We start from the raw sequence: 20,650 nt of genomic DNA on the forward strand, positions 1-20,650 counted from the left end.
AAAGCTGCTGGAATTGGAACTTAAGGTTACCAACCTCCCTTTTGTGGGTTATTAACCTTCGAATGTGGGTTATCAACCCAGAAAGAGGGTCACCAACCATTTCTCCAGCCGAGTAAAGCTGTTGAAATTGGAACTTAAGGTTACCAACGTCCCTTTTTTTGGGTTATCAACCTTGGAATGTGGGTTATCAACCCAGAAAATGAGTCACCAACCTTTTTTCGAGCGAGTGAAGCTGCTGGACTTGGAACTGAAGGTTACCAACCCAGAAAAATTTGGGTTATTAACCTTGGAATGTGGGTTACCAACCCAGAAAATGGGTCAGCAACCTTTTTTCCAGCCGAGTAAAGCTGCTGGAATTGAAAATGTCTAAAACCTGTATAAACACAAACACAAACACACTTAATATTCTGTTCACAAACACAAACACACATCATATTATGTTTTAATTTATAACTTCCCTACTCATTCAAAAACAGAAACACACATGTCTAAAACCTGTTTAAATTTACAAGTTCCAACATTCAAATTGAAACACAAACACAAATACACTTCCATAAAACCTGCTTACATTTACAACTTCTCCACATTTATAAACAAGTTCACAATTCCCTGTTTCACCAACCAAGTTCTCCACCCATTCACAAACACAAACACACTTCCATTAAACCTATTTCAATTTACAACCTCTCCACCCATTCACAAAGAAAAACACAGACCCCCTGCCAACTTCCCTTGCCATTTAACAAATCCCCTGCCAATCTCCATTAAAAAATAAAGTTTGATCATCAGAAAAAATAAACATCCATCAACATTAGAAGGTGTTCCTATATAAGTGTGCAGTCCCCAAACTCTCCTCGTAAAAATCTCTCACAGAGTTGTAGCCGAAATTCAGGAATGTCTGTCGGCCCAAAGTTCAGTGGTTGACCATGGTAGAGATGCTCAATCGCTTTTAGGACAAAAGCGCAAAGCATGCATTGAATAGAGTTACTTTTAAGCTAACTACGAATGAGATAGGAATACTAACAAAAATTCAAAAGTTTTAAGTTTGAACCCACCCATTGTTCTGCTTTCGGAAGCCATCCATCTGTGAATATGGAAAGTCATCAATGTTGCAACCCCGGCCCTTCAAATATTCCTTCATTAATGCTACCTGAATTTAAGACAACGAAGGAATATTGAGTGTCATACATATGGAAGTAACTTTAAATGTTACGGAAGATGTTAATTTACTTACAGTAGGAGATGCTCGCTCCTGAAATGAGTCCCCTTCCATTGAGTTGAACTCGACCATCTTTTTATTCACCATATCAACAAGCACAAGAGCCCAATGAAAGTCTTGACAGCATGGGATTAAAATCATCCCAATATCTTCTGACGGGATATGGTCAACTGTACGATGCAATAGCTCGTTCGCCAACCGATCGGACTCCAACTTATGTTTGTCATCCATTAAATCACGCCCTGAAGTCTTATATCCCTGTACAATGAAATGAATTTTGTGGAAAACTAAATCATGGATAAGTTGTAAAGTAACATGTATAGCTACAAAAAAAGCCTCTTACATGTACTGACGAAGGAATATATACAATCCGTCCAGTCAAAGCATCGCTGGAGGCGCACAAATACTTCCCATATACATCCAACACCTACAACTCAAAAAAATTTCTTAATTACCTCAACAATTGGTACTGAAGACAACACTTAATTTAAAAAATGACACTTACTTGGCCACTGAGGACTCCTTTAAGGTTCCACAATGTTTCGAGATCCTCGGCCAAGACTTTTACCCCGTCAACGGTCATGACAATACGACTGCAAAAATATACAAAGGTTAGAGGAACCAAGTATCTAACTTTGAATAATGGTTAATTGAAAACAAGTGTACTTGCCTTTGCTCTTGTTTTTTCAACTTCTCAATGAGATCAGTTCGCCTCCGTGTTACTTTCTTCGTTGCCCTCTCACTTTTTTTCTTTGTCACTCGGGGTACTGTATAGGGGCTACTCTTGGCGTAGCTTGGTTTCCTATCCCTTCTCTGATTTTTCACTCTCCTCTCAATGCTCCCTAATTTTTCCGTCCCCTTCCTCTTCGCTTTACCCTCAGGGCTATCGAGAATGGTAACAACATCTGACGCTCCTGTTACAACTGCTTCATTTACGAAGCCAACATCTTTAGCCTGACTCATCACATTTATGACCTCCATATCTTCCTCCTCTCTTCTTTTTTCCCCATCTTTCCTCAATTCTTCCTTCTCCATTTCAGCTTTGTCTCCCTCCTGTCTTCTCATCGCTTCCCACTCCTTCTGTATAATTTTCCTCTCAGCTGCAATCTGTATTCGTAAATTCTCTTTCTCCGCCTCCATCTCCACCCTGACTCTTCTTAACCTCTCCTTCTCCTCTTCATTCTGTCCCCTCTCTTTTTTTATATTGTCCCATGCCTCTCCTATCTTCTCCCACTCTCTTTTTATCCTCCTATCCTCACTGGCCTCCTCAGCACCCTCCTGACCACCCTCCTCAACTACAGTATCCCTTCCTTCAAACGCAGGTGTGGCGATCAATGTTGGGAAAGTAGGTGACTGCCCTAATGGTTCTCCCTGCCCAATGATTCATTCTTCCTCGGCTTCCTAATATACAAATAAGGGATACAACACACAAAATTTGTAAACATTACCAGGTTAAATAAAACATAATATAAAAAGAGGTCCATTGCGATACCTGCTCAGGAATGTACTGCAGTTCGTCCTCTCGTGGCATCAATGTCACCACTACCTAACGATTTGAGAAAGTTGTTAGATCAGAAAATATTACAGACTATCTAAAATGGTATCTAGTAGATAGGGTCTCACCTCAGATTTCTCTATCTTCCCCTGCTCAATCATATAGTACTTATTCGCTTCATTTCCTTTCGACTTCCACTTCAGAATACGTGGACAAGCATCTGGATTTTTTGGTATCCACAACTTCGTGTGCTCGAAAAGCCACACCTGCACACACAAGACAGACTTTGTTAATATTTTATTAATAGGAAGATAAATAAAAAGGCAAACTATTGCAGAGGCCATGATACCTGCAATGTCAGGGAGCAACCTCCAAGATATTTTTCCCCTGCGACGGATGCGTTTAAATACTCGAGTAACCAATTGTATACTGCTTCCCCCCAGTTATAGTCGCACATCTTCTCTAAATCATCGATATAGGGCCAAAACAGCTGGTCGGCCCGATGTGCAGCCTGAGTGAATAACACAGTAGCGAATAGGTGTAGCACGGCATATTTCACACAAGTCTCTATGGAGGGTTGGTCCTCTAGACCAACTAAGGCCTTGATTTGCACAGAAAGGTCAGATGCCAGAACAGATCCTCTACGAAATGGCCACCCATGCAGTAAAGGAGTGGGTTTACTCTTGTCCGTCCACGGAACCCTCGCCAAATTAATTTTTTTCCCTCTAAGGGGAAGGCCTAAAGCCAATGCAACATCGCTAGCCCTAAATGGAACTGCGATACCTCCTAGCATGAATGTCTTCGTCGCCGGATCCCACTTACTGTGTAGTGCTCTAATTAGAGGCTTATGCATGACAGCCTCTTCTAGTGGATTCTGTTCTAGGCGGATGAAGTCCTTGAAAGGGGTCTTGCCTATAGCATCATAGTGGGACTGCCTGAACTGTGTACTCCGCATCTCCTTAATAAAGCACGATGGAGAACATCGTGCAGGGACATATGGATCATGTAAAACAACATACATAATCAGAGCTTCAACTTTTATCAAGTAACTTAGATTAAAACTGTAAAAATCAAATACACTTACATGTTTCGCCTTCACTTCACTCTTCTGACCTTTCACGTTGCTTTTCATCTTCTGACCTTTCACTTTTGTTTTCATCTTCTGACCTTTCACTTCAACTTTCTTCTTCTGGCCTCTATTTTTCATTTTTGCCTTCCCAACTTTCAATTTTATTTTCCCCTTACCACCTTTCATTTTAATCTCCTCATTCTTTAAACCCATTCCGGGCTTCCTATTACACTTTCGACTCCGGCTCTCATTTGCCTATTAACACAATTAGAGAATAAAAGAGCATTCTATTGAGTAACAATCTAAAACGAGAACAAAAAGGACTACACTTACACGCGTCTTCATTGTAGACTTTGCCTTCTCCCAATCCAACTATATAACTGTCACAAAAAAAGAACATAATCAATTGTAATGTAAGTTCCTGTTTCTTAAAATGGGGTTCGCAACTCAAATATGTGATTCTCAAGTGTACAAACCATACCAAAAATTACTATATGAACAATGATCTAAAAGAGGATTGGCAACAATCTGAAAATGGGGATTATCAACCTCCCTTGAGGGGGTTTTCAACACTGGAGAAGGGGGATTATTAACCTCAAAAGGGAGTTCTCAACACTACAAATATTAATTATCAACCTCAACCGGGATTCACAACACTGGAAATGGATATTATAAACTCCCTGAGGGGGTTTTCAACACTAGAGGGGATTATCAACCTCAATAGGGAGTTTTAACACTGGAGTAGGGGATTATCAACCTCAACAGGGAGTTCTCAACACAGGAAATGGGGATTATCAACCTCCCTTGAGGGGGTTTTCAACACTGGAGAAGGGGGATTATCAACCTCAGGAGGGGGTTATCAACACTGGACAATGAGGATTATCAACCTCAACAGGGGGTTCTCAACAGAAGAGAAGGGGGATTATCAACCACAGGGGGTTCTCAACACACGAGAATGGGGATTATCAACCTCAACAGGGGGTTCCCAACACTGGCAATAGGGATTATCAACCTCCCTTCAGGGGTTTTCAACACTGGAGATGGGGGATTATCAACCTCAATAGGGGGTTTTTAACAGTGGAGAAGGGGGATTATCAATGTACCTAGAAAGGATTCTCAACACTGAAAGTGGGGGATTATCAGCCTGAAAAGGGGTTCCCAACACTGCAAATGGGACATTATGAACTACCTAGAGGGGGTTCTCAACACTGGCAATGGGGGATTATCAACATCCTAGAGAGGGTTACTAACACTGGAAATGAGGGGATTATCAATCTACCTGGAGGGGGTCCTCAACACTTAAATTGAGGGATTATGAACCTCAAAAGGGGGTCCCAACACTGGATATAAAGCATCCCAACACTGGAAAAGGGGGTTACCAACACTGGAAATGGGTTCTCAACACTGAAAAAGGGATATTATGAATCTCAAAAGGAGATTCTCAACACCGAGAATGAGAGATTATCAAAAGGGGGTTCTCCACAGTCAAAATCAAAGAAAATAGGGAACAAAAAAAAAATTTTAACCTTAGACATGTAAAGACTTCCAAATACTGATAATGTTACACCACAAAGCACAAAGGTAGCTTAATAGAACGAAAAAAAAATGTAAAAAAATATGAAATACGACACCCTAACATACCTGCACGATGGGGATGGGGGAAAAATAAAGCCCACGCCGGAAAAAATGAATCCCTCGTCAGAAAAATGAAGCCCTCGCCGGAAAAATGAACCCCTCGCCGGAGAAAAATGAACCCCTCGCCGGAGATAAATGAACCCCTCGCCGGAATAAACTTGATAACAGAGGAGAGAGATTCGGAATAATGCAGGAAACCGCACCACTCCAGAGAAAAATGAGAGTCTTCACGCCAGTCACACCTCACGCCGGAGAAGATGGGTTTCAGGTGGTTAAAATGGAGTAAAAGTGAAAAAAAAAAACCCTCTCTACAGTTAAAAACGAAGAGACAAAAAGCCTCTCTACAGTTAAAAAAAAAACCCTTTGTACAATGGGTTTTTCGTTCTTAAGGGTATTTACGTAAAATGGCATGTCAGAAAACGTATTTCGACCTCCGTTCACAAACTTTCAAAAGGGTGTCACCCATTCACTATTTTCCTATTTTTCTGTCACCAGTTGACAATTTTTCCATCTATAAATAAAACTCCTTTTTTTCCCTCCATTTTTTAGAACCTGCAATGCTGCAACTGCAAGTAAATAGCTTGGCTCAAAAACGAAAGGAAAAGAGTGTAGGACTTGAAAACTGTGCAAGGTCTCATTTCCTTAGCCGCCATCCGTGCATGCTTGTTATTATGTGGGGATTTTTAAGTTTTCTTGGGAGCTGTCATAAAACAGAGAGAGATATGTAAAAAATTGATTGCTCTATCTATCTCACTTCATAACATAAAAAAACATAGGGCAGAGGTGTGGTGTTTTTGTGGGGATTTTGGTTTCTGCTCATCCAAGTATCTCACTTCATAACAAAAAGAAACAAAGAGAGGGAAGATATATGTACGAAATTTCTTCCTTTTTTGTAACCATTTTCATCCACTTTTTTTGGGCCTTGTTTTTAATTAAAGTTCATTTTTCAGAAACACAAGCAAAAGGGAGTGGAAAAGGCAGTGATTTTTTTGTGGGTGAAGCTTCTATACACAAAAGGTATCTCTCTTACAGCTTAAGAAAAAGTTGAAAATCCCGAATTTTACTAAAAGAAAGAAAATGGGTATTTTGAATATGGATTTTGATGTCATTGTGGTAGTTGCAAAAATACCATACTCATCTCTCCATTAACCTCAAGTTATTAGTTACATACTCGCATGAATGGTTTTAAATTTCGACCGTGTTAGAAATGAGATAGGGTTAAAGATAGAGAGGAAGAAGAAGAGGAGTAAAGGTTGGAGAGTCTCCATTAGGGAGATCTACACACATACAATGTATATATAGGCCCAAATAGGGCAAGTGAGTACAAAGACTACAATACCCTCTATACTAGAGGTAATGACTAAACTACCCTACAACATGTTATTCAACAGACCGAAATTTCAGACCAAAATTGAATTTGGAACCAAATTACCAAATTTCAGTTTTTGGTGGGTCCGAAACGGTTACCGAAACCGAAATTTTAAACTATACTCGCATGCCATCTCCTCTGCAATTTTTTTTGTTTTTAAGTTTTTCTGTTGTTTTATCTTTCCTATGCTAACAATTCATTAGCTGAAAAAATCTACAACAGATCTTTGCTCTCTTAAGAAAATTATTATTTTATTTGAAATCTAAAAGTTGTACCATAAATCTAGATTACAGCTCCCTAGTAATTTCATCATTCCTTCTCCTGCTCCTACGTAGGCAATGAAAACGAATTTCAAAAGTAACCTAATGATAATATTTTATTGCGTTCCAAGTCCCAGATCGCCTCTTTTTTTCCCTCCATTTTTTAGAGCCTCTAAATAGAATAATATAAAAGTAGTAAAAAACCCGTGCGATGCACGGGCCGACAAAGAACGGTACGGACCACGTGATAGGTTGATCCAAACCGTCCATGTGATGGAACACAACATAAATAGGTTGTGCCCCAAAAATCATTTCCATAGGCCGATCCTAGCCCTCCAACCTATAGATGTTTCCATAATTCCTCTTATCTTAAATCGGATGGTCAAGATCACCATATAGTTTTTTAATTAAAAAATCATAAAGGAGGGGGGTAAGATCGAAATTATACGGCTCTAATGGGTGCCTTTGTTAAAAGCATAAAGGAGGGGGGGGTAGGATTGCAATTATATGAGTTGAATGGGGGCATTTGTTCAAAAAAGTAAAAAAATGTGAGGTGTAATTCTCACGGATTTTTCAAAAAAATCGAAAAAACTCTCTCTTTTCATCCCGGCTTATTAATTAAAAAATCATAAAGGAAGGGGGTAAGATCGAAATTATACGGCTCTAATGGGTGCCTTTGTTAAAAGCATAAAGGAGGGGGGGTAGGATTCAATTATATGAGTTGAATGGGGGCATTTGTTCAAAAAAGTAAAAAAATGTGAGGTGTAATTCTCACGGATTTTTTAAAAAAATCGAAAAAACTCTCTCTTTTCATCCCGGCTTATTACAGTAGATATTATTAGAGGCTCGTAAAGTCCAAAATGAGCCCATCGCGGGTCATATGGCGTAGGTGTTGTCATTATGTGATCCAGGAAAAATAGTAGAAGATTGAAGAATTGAACTACTTTCCAAAAGAGAAGAAGTGCACAATAAAAAAAGGCGTGTCGTTATCAGCTCCTAAGATATTAAGAGAGAAATTTGCCTCGACTAAGATATTAAGATAGATATTTGTGCTGAAAACGACCCTGATCCTGATGCACCACGAACTAATGTTCCCATCCCCTTCATCATGGCTTGTATGGATTGAAAATTTAATTATTTTTCCAAAATTTCTTAATATTTTTAGTTTAATCAAGGGTATAGGATAATTCATTCGTTGTGAGATCAACGATTCCAGATAAATCAACACTAGATTTTCAATCTAGACAATCCATTTAGTGGGTCTCTAGATCACCTATGACCTTATAATAAATCATAAAACAACGAAATAATTGGCTTCAAAAATGTAAAGTTCTTAAAACTTACAAATCATAAGGTTCATCATATCGGGTAGATGGCCCATCAAATGGATGGCCGAGATCAATTCTGAGACAGTCCACATATCCAAATCATCCTATCTTTTCCTCCATAAATTTAGGGTGATGATATTTTCACCCTTCCCTGCAGTACTTGCACACCCTTATAGTGTATTTTGACATAGAGTTGCCCACTTTTCACGTCAGATCAGGTTATAGGGGGTGTGCACGTAATGCGGGGGTGAAAATATCATCTCCCTAAATTTAGGGAAGTGATATTTACGCCCCTTTTCATCACCAGGGACACCTGGTGCCAATATACCAATGACTAAAGGGGGCCTAATGTACTTGATGTCATAAGAATCTAGTGGCCTTGATTGCCACGTACACTGGCGCTGGGTGTCCTGGTGATGAAAAGGGGCGTAAATATCCCTTCCCTAAATTTATTCCTACTTGAAAACTGAAAAGGAACATTTGAACAGCTAATAGAAACAGCTAAGATATGCATCTAATCTTCTTAGTCTAATCTACTCCAAAGAGAAGAATAAATGCAAATGCAAAAGCAAAAGCCACTCTCACGTTCAAAATTCGAAATTGTAAGGCAAAGAATCCCCAAAGTCACCAAACAAGAAAAAAGTCCCCCTCTTTTTTGATAATCTCCACCCATTCTTTTTATTTTTAATGAATTCGTATAACTCAACCATGGTGGAAATACCAAAAATTACTCTCAACCGACGTGTAGACACGTGGCACTTCGTGATAAGGCAAACATGTCCGCATCCACCGTCTAAATTTATTGTCCTGACTGTCGACATGATGGGTCCCACAATTCCCACTCACACATGCCTTATCCCAATTGGCTGTCGGCATGCCAGGACATACACTAAAAGGGGTGGTCCAGGGAAGAAAAGAGGGCGAATAAATCATGGCCATATTTAATTTTCTAGACCTTTCCTTTTCTTTATTCTGCTTAACCCAAAAAATCTCTCCTATAAAAAGCTGAGACCCATCTCTCTAAAACCAGCAACGTTAGTTCATTTTTCTCTCGTTCAAACCTTCATTTGAATCTATCTCTGTTTCACTATTTTTTTCTTCTTTCAATTTATTGTTTCTTCTATCTTTCACCATGGCTGAAGAACACCAACACCAACACCGTGAGGGCGAGACTTGTGAGAGTGAAGTTAAGGACCGTGGATTACTAGGTTTTCTGGGTAAAAAAAAGGAGAATGAGAAGCCTCAAGAAGAAGGTCTAGTGACTGAGTTTGAGAAGGTCCAAGCAACAGATGAAACCTATGAAGAAGAGGACAACTTTGAGGAGGAGAGGCCAAGTGCATTTGAGAAGCTCCATCCATCTCAAAATGGCTCGGTAAGACAAAAAGGAAAGATGTTAGAGTTAGTGTTATTTAATCATTTATTTATGCTTTAACACTCTCCCTTTACATGTGTCCCCTCTTTTGGGTTGGCGGTACATGTGGATTTTTAATATGAAGGAGTTGTTGATATGAGGTTCTGTACCATGTGAAACAACCACTTACTCCAAAAGCTTAAGCTGTTAGAGTTGATGGTATTTAATTATTTATACTTTAACATGCCCTCTCATGCATGTCCCATCTTTAGGGTTGGTTGTACACTTGAATTTTTAATATCAAGCAGTAGTTAGGTTTTGAACCTAGGACCGATGCGAGTCTCTATGTACCATGTGAAACAGAGCTTAAGCTGTTAGAGTTGATGCTATTTAATCATTTATACCTTTACACACTTGTTAAAGTTTAATTTAATTTGTCTTATTGTTTGAATCTTTTCAGTCTAGTAGCGATGAAGAAGAAGTGGTAGAAGGAGAGAAAGTAAAGAAGCAGAAGAAGAAAGTGTTGAAGGAGATGATGGACAACGATAGGGCAAAAGAAGAGGAGACAAATTTCGAATTTGAGCATGAAAAAGACACGCCGGTGCCGATCGAGAAGGTGGAGGAAATCCACCCTGATGCTCCAGATCAGAAGAAGGGCTTTCTAGACAAGATCAAGGATATACTGCCGGGACACACTAAAAAGACCGACGATATAAAGACCAAGGATATGCCGCCGGAAGAGTACACCGACGTACAGACACAGGAAGGAGATGCAGAGGCACTTAACGAGAAGAAGAGTGTTATGGACAAGATCAAGGAGAAGATGCCTGGTCATCGCAAGAAGGGAGAAGAGGAGATCAACCATTAAAGCTTTTTTGTTCATTATCATGTCATTGTTGTTATGTTTGGATGATTGTGTTGTTTGCTTGGAAGATGATTTGCTTATTTAGTAAGTACTTGATGTTGCTTTGTTTTATGGAGGGGAGTATTGATGTATTAATGTCGTTTAGCTGTTACTTAATTGAATGCTTTCCTTGTTTCCTACAAAACTCTATGGGCATGTTTGATTGCAATATAAGTTTTATCTCGAATAAGCTCTTGTCCCGAACAGTTGTTGTCATGGATAGCTTATCCCATTTCCCACGTGCTAATCCTTTGTTCTGTCATGTTGTTCGAATCTCACTAACCTATTAGTGAGTCATTTTCGTTGTGGAATCCAAAAAATGGCTTCCCAAAATTTGTTCAGCAAAGGCTCTAATTGAGTGGGTCGTAAGTTACAAATTTTAGGCTTTTTAATTTTGGAAAAACACAAGAACATTGGGGACATAAACTAAAATATATGAAGAACATCTCCTAAATAAAAAACCTTCTTAAGGAATAAAGGGTTCTTATTCGATGGATGTCCAAGGAAAATATATGAGCGGAAAAATTTACAAGTGTAGGCACCACTGAATTTGGTAGTCAAAGGACTACCATCCTTTCAACATTTCATCACTTGCTTTGTCCTTGCATACCATGTGATGGCGTCTGGATCCGGGTCTGCGATCGCGCGGTCGGTAGAGGGCTTCCGCGGGGTCTGCAATCACAAACAAAAAGGGGTCAGGGGGTCCGGGGTGGGTCCCGGACGACCACTTCGACACCCAAGTCAGATCCTTCGACCAGTCAATATAAAGAACAGCTAGAAAGGGAGGGGGTTTTGATCAGGGTTACCAGGGCCGGTGCGCGGGGACATTTCTGGGTGCATAAATGAGTGAGTCGGAGGGGACTAGCAGGGAGGGCAGGATGGGATTCCTGGCCTCCTCTGTTGTTGCCTCGCCTCTTTTTCCGGTATTGCGGGGTGGAGGATGGGTGAGTTCCCTGCTTTTAGGGGCCAAAAAGAAAAAAGGGGTCCCCTTCTTCTTCCTTTCCCTCCCCTTTTAAAAGGAGGTGTGCGGCCCTTTTCATCATTATGGAGGGAAAAACTTCCTTTGCAGGATTGGGCCGTCCCTCTGCCTCGCCGGCGCGCGTGGCTTTGGCGGCCATTTCCTTCCCTAATTTGTGATGATGAGGCCTGAGTGGTGAGAAAAACTTCCTTTGCAGGATTCGGCCGTCCCTCTGCCTCGCCGGCGCGCGTGGCTTTGGCGGCCATTTCCTTCCCTAATTTGTGATGATGAGGCTTGGGTGGTGAGAGGGCGACATGTGTCATGAATGTGTGGTCTTTGTCGTTTTCCAACACCCTTCTTCATGATGGTTGGGCTCTGCTCGTGCATGGATGGCACGTGGCGATATCTGGGAGCGTAGCCGTATTTGTGCCCCATCATAACTCCCCCTTACTCCTTTGGTCCATTGAATGGGCCAAGGGAGTAACGTTTTGTTCGAGCTAAGTCATGATGAGGATATTTACGAGGGCTCCGGAGTGCGGGGAGACGTGCCGTTTTATCCGGCGGCTGTCCTCGGGAAGCGGCAGCGTCGTTAGGAAGGCTGCGTTGTCTCGAGGCACCAGGATTTCTTTCCCGAGTTTAAAAGAGGGGAATTACCCTGGTGCCTTTTTGTGGCTCTTCGTCGCTCTTCTTCTTTCCTTTGCGGTAGGGGTTCTTTTCGTATATTCTTCAGCAACATGTCTGGCTCTTCTTCACGAGTTAGGGGCAAGGCCTGTTTCCTCCAGGAGTCGTCGAGCGACCCTGACTTGTCTTCCGATCCGGGGGAGGATCTCGTGGCTCGTCGGAAGAAGGCTAAGAGGGGCCCGGGCGCTTCGTCGGGCTTCCCCCCCCCTTCGCCTTTCTTCCCTGTCTAGGAAGGACAGATTGTCCAGGTCCCGCGTTACCCGGGAGTGGTCGTTTTTCTCTCGAGCCTATCGTCAGGGAATGGAACTGTGTGGACGTGTTTCGAAGATGGGTCAGGAGATCGAGGACTTGAAGCGGGAGAACGAGGTTCTTCAGAAGAAAGTTCATCTTCTCAACGAGCAGCTGTTGGAATATGAGGTGGACCCCCTGCTGGAGACCTCTTGGGAGGAGGAGGGGGACTCCTCTGGAGAGGAGTCGCTCTCCGATTAAGCTTTGGCTTTCTATGTTTTCCTGCGTGTCTATCCCCTTCTCTGGCGGGGATTTCTGAGGCCTGCATGCCCTGTGCTGTTTTTTTTTTTTTTTTTTTTTGGTTTCCCTTTATTTTTGTAGGCCTATGGGCCAGGAGGATGTCAATGGGTAGTTTATGTGTATTTGGGCCGTATCTCTTAGTGTTGTTCTTGGCTTGTGATGGAGAATCTCTGTGTTTGCGAGGATTTGCTATGCTCCGACCCTTCCGTGCGCTCTCTTCTTCTTCTTTTTTTTTTGGCCCGAACCTGCGTGGGGTCGGGATAGCGAAGCGTGTCGAATTCGTATGATCTTGCCCTTTACCCTCTACTTCCCTTATGAAGGTTAGGCTTTATGTAGATCTGGGGGCGACGCGTGGCGTGCTTCGGTGATAGCGAAGCGTGTTGAATTCGTATGATCTTGCCCTTTACCCTCTACTTCCTTTATGAAGGTTAGGCTTTATGTAGATCTGGGGGCGACGCGTGGCGTGCTTCGATGATAGCGCCGTCTTTGTATGCTATCGTGATATGACCTTTAGTCCATTGATTGGCCTCGGGGAGCGGGCCCGTTGGCATGGTTAAAGGATAATGTGATGAAGGCGTTTATGGGAGCATTGGGGTGCGAGCGGATATTCTGCTCCGTCCGGCGGCTCCTTCCCGAGGCGCCGCTTGGTTATTCAGTAGGAAACGAACACGCGGGTAGTAAGTGCTTCATTTTTCCACACCGGGGTTTCCTATAAAGGTTCTATAAGGGGTGAGCTTTCCTGAAGTCAGGAAGATCGCCCTTTGTCTCTTCTTTGCCTTTTTGATTTCTTCTGGCCTTTCTTCAGGCTTGTCCGAGATGTCGTCGCCTTTCCAGGGTCTCTTTGTGAGCGGCGATCGTAGGTCTGATCGCGACGGGAGTCGTCCGAATAACCCCGAGGCAAACTCTGGCGGGCTGGGGCCTCAGCGAGGGGTTCCGGAGGGGGACATGGATCATCCTCCTGCCCCGCATGAGAGGGAGTCTCATGAAGCGTTTATTCACCGCAACCGTTCCTTCTTTTCCTGCGTCCATCGTAGGGGAATGAAGGTTTTTAGCCGGATGAGGGACATGGATCGGGAGATTGCTGCTTTGGGCGCGGAGAACGATCTGCTGAGGAACCGGGTGCGTTGGCTAAATGACCAGGCCCGTTTTGCTGGGAATCGGCGTTGGGGAAGCTCTTCGGACGGGGAATAGAGTGATAGGGAGCTTTCTGATGCGGAAAACTCTTTCAGCGGCCAGTCCCTCTGAGCTGATTGCGATGGGATTTCGGAATTTTTGGAGGAAGCCTCTTGTCTTTGCGCTTTCTTTTTTTGTCTTAGGGATCTCGGGGGCTTCGGGCCTGCGTGCCTATTGTCCTTACTCCCCTTTTTGTAGGCCTTTGGGCCAGGAGGAAGTGGTTTATGAATGGTGCCTTTCTTTTTCCTGTTTCTGATGTGTGTTTTCTCCTTACGTGTTTGCTTTTCTTTTGCATGCTTGCTTTCTCGCGCATTTCTGAGCCCTTGTCGCTGCGTTCGATATTTTGGGCCCGGTGGTATTTTGTATGGGGTATCTAGTCGTACCTTTATGACGGGTTCCGAGCTCTTTGCCATCGAACGTGGTTTTTTTCCATCTTGTGGAGGTGTATGCCGGGCCCTTGTGACGGGGTCCGAGCCCTTTCTTTATGAACGCAGTTTTTTTTTTTTTCATCTGGTGGAGGTGTATGGATGGCTTGCTGGGGAAGTTATGTCGTGGGTAGGGGTAGAGACGTCCTTTTCGTATGGCGCTTCGACTTATGGCGGTTCCCTTGGGTTTCTCAACCGGCGCCACGTGTACGCGTCCCATCGACTTAGAAAGGGCGGGAGATCGAACGACAGATGTCAAAACCCTAGCCCTTTTTAAAGCCTTTTTGGGGATTTCATTTTTTACTTTATTCCTTCGTCTTCCTCGATTAGAACGGGTTTTTCTCCGCGGCGATTCTTCTACGTGTTGCTTGTCGTCCACGCTTCGTTCGGTGAGTTCTGTGTCTTTGTTTCATAGCTTACGATGTCTGTTGCGACTGTGCCCCAGAGCCCCTCTTCCGCGTCGGTAGAGGTGGTGGAGAGGGCTCCGGTGAGAAAGAGGAGGCGGTTGTCTGTAGAGGGTGGGAGCGGCGTCGCTGAAGATGTGCGGCAGCCCACGGAGTTGAGGGATAGTTCCGGGACCTCCGGATCGTCGGTGGGGGCCGCTGCTTCGGAATCTCCGGCTCGAGTTTCTTATGCTCATGGGGCGGAGATTGGGGACATTCGGCCTGGCGCCGTTATTCGTCCCGGCCGGGTGGCGTGTTTCAGGAATACTTTGGAAAAAGGGGCGGCGGAGAAAATTAGGAGGGAGTTCCATAACCCCGACGATTATGGGATTAGAGTCCCCTCCTTTGTAGAAGGGGTGTGTGGGGGTACCACGGAGGAAGAGGTAGCTTTCTACGTGGAAGCTTTCCGGGCAGGGGTTAGGTTTCCGCTCTTGGACATTATAATAGAGGCCCTCGAGTTTTACCAAGTGGCTCCTTCCCAACTGGTGCCTAATAGTTGGCGCACACTCCTGGCCTTTGTGGCCAAGGCGGGTCTTCATAAGGTTCAGCCCACCCTTCCGCTGCTCCGGGCCTGCGTGGCCCTCAGTCCGTTGGTGAAGGGGGAGGACAGCTGGCTTTATCTGACCCAGCATCCTCAGGTGAAGATTGCAGCGAACTTGCCTTCGTCCATCAAGAAGTGGAAGGAGGAGTATGTGTTTGTTACCCCTCCATCGGACGCTGGCTGGGATTTTCCTCGTTCTTGGAGGCGCTCCGTTGAGTGGCGGAGGAAGTCCCTTCCCGACGAGTCTGACTACAGCAAGTTTGACTTGGGGAAGCTCGCCTCTGGGGAGGCTATTGACGTCTCCGAGTTTAGGTGGGAGAGGAGCCTGAAGAGGTTTGGCTTGGTGGGAGCTGTGGAGAGGAGGGTCCGTTGCACGGGCGAGGGAACGGGGGAGAGTTCAGCCAGCTATCGTGGTGAGCCCCTCCCCTCTTCCTCTCTCTTTTTTATTTTTTTTTGTTTTTCCTTTGCTTTGAGCGATTGTTATTTTCTTGTTTTTGGCAGGAGAGATGTCTTCTTCTGGTGACATTGGTAAGGGAAAGGAGGTTGCGGCGGTGACAACGGGCATGTCGAGCCATAAGAAAATTCCTTCTGACTTTATGGCCGCGGCCAGGCCGGGTCGGTCGCAAGCGAGGCTCGCAACATCTATGCCTTCCAGCCCCTCTGGTCGAGCGGTTGGAGAGAAGGGGCCAGTTAGTTCCTCACCCCGGGGTCTGAGCATCCTGCCAGGAGGGTCGCCAGCCGCGTGGCGTGTCCTTCAATCTTTGCGGAGGACGTGCCAAGTCGGATGGAGGGGGCGGTAATGACCAAGCTTCTTCTGGAGCGGGCGGAGCTTCCCCCGCAGAGTTTCCAGGTGCGAGGGGAACTGTTTAAGCCTGGCTGGAGGATTGGTGTTGAGGACAGCGTTCTTGTGAATCCCCGGGTTGGGGTGGAGCTAGGGGTGACAACTGCCCTTCCTTGTGACGAGGCTGAGCTGAAGGGCTACGATCGTAGGGCCCTGGGGGCTCAGTATTTTCAATCAACTTCCTGCGTAAGTAACGGGTGGCCGGTTTTTTGATGGTATTTTTCTCTCCTCGCTGTTTTCGAGATTGCATGTTGGAAGTTTTCTGATAACTTGCCTTCTGCAGTCCCAAAGTTATGCCAGGAGGATGGTGCACTGCCTTCTTGAGGATGAGGCTGAGATAAGTGCTGCGGGGGAGTTAAACCGGCAGTTACGCGAGGAATTGGACAGAGCCCGGGCGGAGAGAGCGACCTTTGATGACACTGTTGCTCAACTCCGGGAAGATCTCCGGGTAACTGTGGAGGGGAGGAGTCGTGCGTCGGACAAGTTGGCGCTGGCTCGGCGAACTCATGCCCGGGAATTGGCGAAGGCACGGGAGGAATGGCGCGACTCTGCGGAGTTTTTTAAGGCTGCGGCTGCGTTCAGCGTGGATATTGAGATTGATGCGTTTGCTGAATGCCGGCGGCGCGTTCAAGAGGTCGATCCTTCCTTCCCTCTCGATAAACTGATGCATGAGTCTGAGGTTGATCCTTTGCCGATACCGGCGGAAGTGGTGGAGTCGGTAGGAGAGGAGGTGGCCGCCCCGGTGGATCGCGTAGTTGTCGAGACTTCCGAGGGGGCCCAGTGATGTTGTGAAGGCCTCGGGGGGCTTGCTCTTTTCTTTTAATGTTCCTGGTTATTTGGTCTGTAATAACTTTTGAACTACCTATTTTTTGTTTGGTATGTAACCGTATTGACATCTCTGCATATATACGATGCGCCGCGAGGTTTTCGAGTTCTTGCTGTTGGTCCTCAGGCCTTTGCGAATTTTGTTGGTGAGGGTATTCTTAGTGCACCCCGTAGGGCGTCTGTTTATGGGAGGACTATCTTCCCCTCGAATGATCAGTTCGGGGTTAATGGGTCCCGCCTGCCCTTAAAGGGGGAGGTCTTTTTTTTTCATGGGGAGCGTTTTAGGGTATTCTCGGGGGGATCGGCCCCGATGTTACCTCTGTCTCACTCCCTGTTTTCTTTCGGGTCCCTCATTTATCGTGGGCCGGAAAGTGGAGATGTACGCTGCTTTTGTAGAAGTGCTTTTCCGTTAATTTGTTGACAACAATACATCTTTACTTCTAGAACACAAAAAGGAAACCAAAACACTTGTCATATTTTTAAAAGAAATGCACGGAACTTACCCTGTCGTTTTACTGATAGAACTTTCGGAGGTTGTCCATGCTCTAACTGCGAGGGACCGGGGTCCCATCGAGGCGTTCTAGTTGGTAGGCCCCGGGTCGAAGTGCTCGAACGACTTTGTACGGTCCTTCCGATTTGGGTGCGAGCTTACCCGTGTTGCGGGGGTCTGATACCTCTGTACGTCGTAGCACCAGATCTCCGGGTTTTACCGAACGCTTTTTTACCCGGGCATTGTAGTATCGTGCCACCTTTTGCTGGTAGGAGGCGGTTCGGAGGAGGGCTTGCTCTCTTTTCTCGAGCACTAGATCGAGGTTGTTCTGGAGGAGTTCGGAATTTCCCTGCTCGTCGTAATTCGCGGTGCGGAAGCTGGGGAGGCCAATTTCTAGCGGAATGACCGCTTCGGTCCCAAAGGTTAAGTTAAAAGGGGATTCTCCAGTTGCGGTCCGTGGTGTTGTTCGATAGGCCCAGAGGACGCTAGGGAGTGTGTCCAGCCAGTTTTTTCCGGCTTCTCCCAATCTCTTCTTGAGACTTTGTAGCAAAATCATGTTGGTTACCTCGACCTGCCCGTTGGCCTGCGGTGTTCGATGCTTAGGCTATCACAGAATCTGCCAAATTCGGCGCTTGCGAACTGGGGACCGTTGTCTGTTACAAGGGTCTTTGGAATGCCGAAACGGCAAACGACGTCGTGATAGAAGAACTTCTCCGTCGCTTTAGAATTGGGTTTCACCACGGCTTTGACCTCAACCCACTTGGTGAAGTAGTCGATGGCGACGTATAACATTGTATGCCCCCCGGGGGCCTTGGGGAATGGTCCGAGTAGATCCATGCCCCACATGGCGAAAGGCAGGGGTCCTGCTATCGCGGTGTACGGTGTAGCCGGTTGGTGGGGGGTGGTTGCATACCTTTGGCATGGGCTGCATTTTTTGACGAATTCCTTGGCGTCCCTAAGGACCATGGGCCAGAAGTAGCCGTGCCTTACGATTTTCTGGGCTAGGGTCCTGCCGCCTCCATGGTCTCCGCAGATCCCTTCATGTACTTCTCGTAGCGCGTAGTCTGATTCGGAGGGTACCAGGCATCGGAGGTACGGCCATGTGTATGACCGTTTGTAGAGCCTGGGCCCGTGGACCACGTAATGGGCGGCTCTTGCGGTTAGGCGCCGGGCTTCCAGCTTATCTGCGGGTAGTATACCGTCTTTCAGGTATCGTATGATGGGGTCCATCCAGTTTGGCCCTGGTGGAATCTCCAGAACTTGTATCTCGTCGATGCTGGGGTGGGGCAGGATTTCTGTGAGCACGGTGCCGAAGTCATGGGTCTCTTCGGCGGCCATTCTTGATAATGCATCCGCTCGGTTGTTCATGTCTCGCGGCACCTGGAGGATCTCTACCTCTCCCATCCCCTGCAGTTTCTCTTTTACCTTGTGGAGGTATTTTTTCATTCTGAAGCCCTTGGCTTCGTATATTCCGTTTACTTGGTTAACGACAAGCTGTGAGTCGCTATAGACTTTCAACTTGCCCGCGCCGAGCTCCGCGGCTAGACTTAGTCCTGCTAGTAAGGCTTCATATTCGGCCTCGTTATTGGAGGCTTTGAAATCCAACCTGAGGGCATATTCCAGTGTGAACTCTTCTGGGCCGTGGAGGACCACTCCCGCTCCGTGTCCTTTATTGCCGGCGGAGCCATCAACGTGCAGGATCCAAGGGGTCTCGCTGTTCTGTTCCGAGGAGTCCTGCATCCCGTCGTCGCAGACCGTGTGCGCAGTGGGGGCCCCGCCGCTCCCCATTGTTGCTGGTTCTTCGGCCGGGGCCGTGAATTCCACTATAAAGTCAGCGAGGGCTTGAGATTTGATAGCCGGCCTTGGGCGAACTTGTATGTCGAACTCGCCCAGCTCGACGGCCCAACTTACCATCCTACCCGAGGTCTATGGTTTTTGGAGAATCTTCCTGAGGGGCTGGTCGGTTAGCAGGACTATGGGGTGGGATGGAAGTAGGGGCAGAGCTTTCGAGCTGCACTGACGACTGCGAGGGCGAATTTCTCTATGTTCGAGTATCAAATTTCTGCACCGTGGAGAGTCTTGCTCACGTAGTACACAGGGTGTTCCTTTTTGTCGCTTTGTTTGGCCAACACCGCGCTTACTGCCGTGGGGCTGACGGCCAGATATAAAAATAGCTCTTCCCCCGGCTCGGGTTTGGCGAGTACGGGCGGTGTCTGGAGGTATCGCTTCAGAGAGTCGAAGGCCTCTTGGCAGGCCGGGGTCCATTCGAATTCCCGTATGTTTTTTAATTGTTTGAAGAAGGGTTGGCACTTCTCTGCTGATTTGGGCATGAATCGGCCGAGGGCCGTGATCCGTCCCGCGAGCCTCTGTACTTCTACCGCTGTCGTCGGGGGTTTCATGTCTAGGATGGCCTGGATTTTTTCTGGGTTGGCCTTGATCCCTCTTTGGCTGACCATGAACCCCAAGAATTTCCCGGAAGTTACCCCAAAGGCGCATTTCGCGGGGTTCAGCTTCATTCGGGCTCGTCGCAAGGTGTCGAAAGTTTCCTGAAGGTCGGAGATGTGTCTGGCGGCTTCCAGGCTTTTTACTAGCATATCGTCGACATACACCTCTACGTTCCTTCCAATTTGCGTTTGGAATAGCTTATTCACGAGCCGTTGGTAGGTGGCTCCTGTGTTTTTTAACCCGAAGGGCATGACAATGTAGCAGTAGACGCCCTGATCGGTGATAAACGCTGTTTTTGGGATGTCTGGCTCGTGCATTTTGATCTGATTGTAGCCTGAGAACGCGTCTAAGAATGTGAGAAGTTCGTGTCCGGAGGTGGCGTCGATGAGTTGGTCTATGCGCGGGAGGGGATAGGGGTCTTTTGGGTAGGCCCGGTTGAGGTCGGTGAAGTCTATACAGGCCCGCCATCCTCCGCTAGCTTTCTTGACCATCACGACGTTTGACAGCCACTCGGGATACCGGATTTCCCTGACGAATCCGGCTTGTAGCAGTTTTTCCACTTTGGCCTTTATGTGAGTTTGGTGCTCTACTGCGAAGTTCCTCTTTTTCTGCCGGACGGGTTTAAGGGCGGGGTTCACATTCAACTTGTGGACGGCCATTTCCTTGGGTA

At 45.9% G+C, this 20,650-nt stretch overlaps 1 protein-coding gene across 1 annotated transcript; it reads left to right on the forward strand.

Annotated features, from left to right (window-relative positions):
• Positions 1-9,393: 9,393 nt before the first annotated feature.
• Positions 9,394-10,775, forward strand: LOC143854692 (uncharacterized). The gene is made up of 2 exons (XM_077364783.1): positions 9,394-9,747; positions 10,187-10,775. The coding sequence occupies exons 1-2, from the start codon at positions 9,508-9,510 to the stop codon at positions 10,592-10,594; spliced, it is 648 nt and encodes a 215-aa protein (XP_077220898.1). The 5' UTR covers positions 9,394-9,507; the 3' UTR covers positions 10,595-10,775.
• Positions 10,776-20,650: the final 9,875 nt, after the last annotated feature.

This window comes from Tasmannia lanceolata, unplaced genomic scaffold, assembly GCF_043159265.1.
Source record: "Tasmannia lanceolata isolate RefF3 unplaced genomic scaffold, GAP_Taslan_0.1 ptg000020l, whole genome shotgun sequence".
Lineage (NCBI taxonomy): Eukaryota > Viridiplantae > Streptophyta > Magnoliopsida > Canellales > Winteraceae > Tasmannia > Tasmannia lanceolata.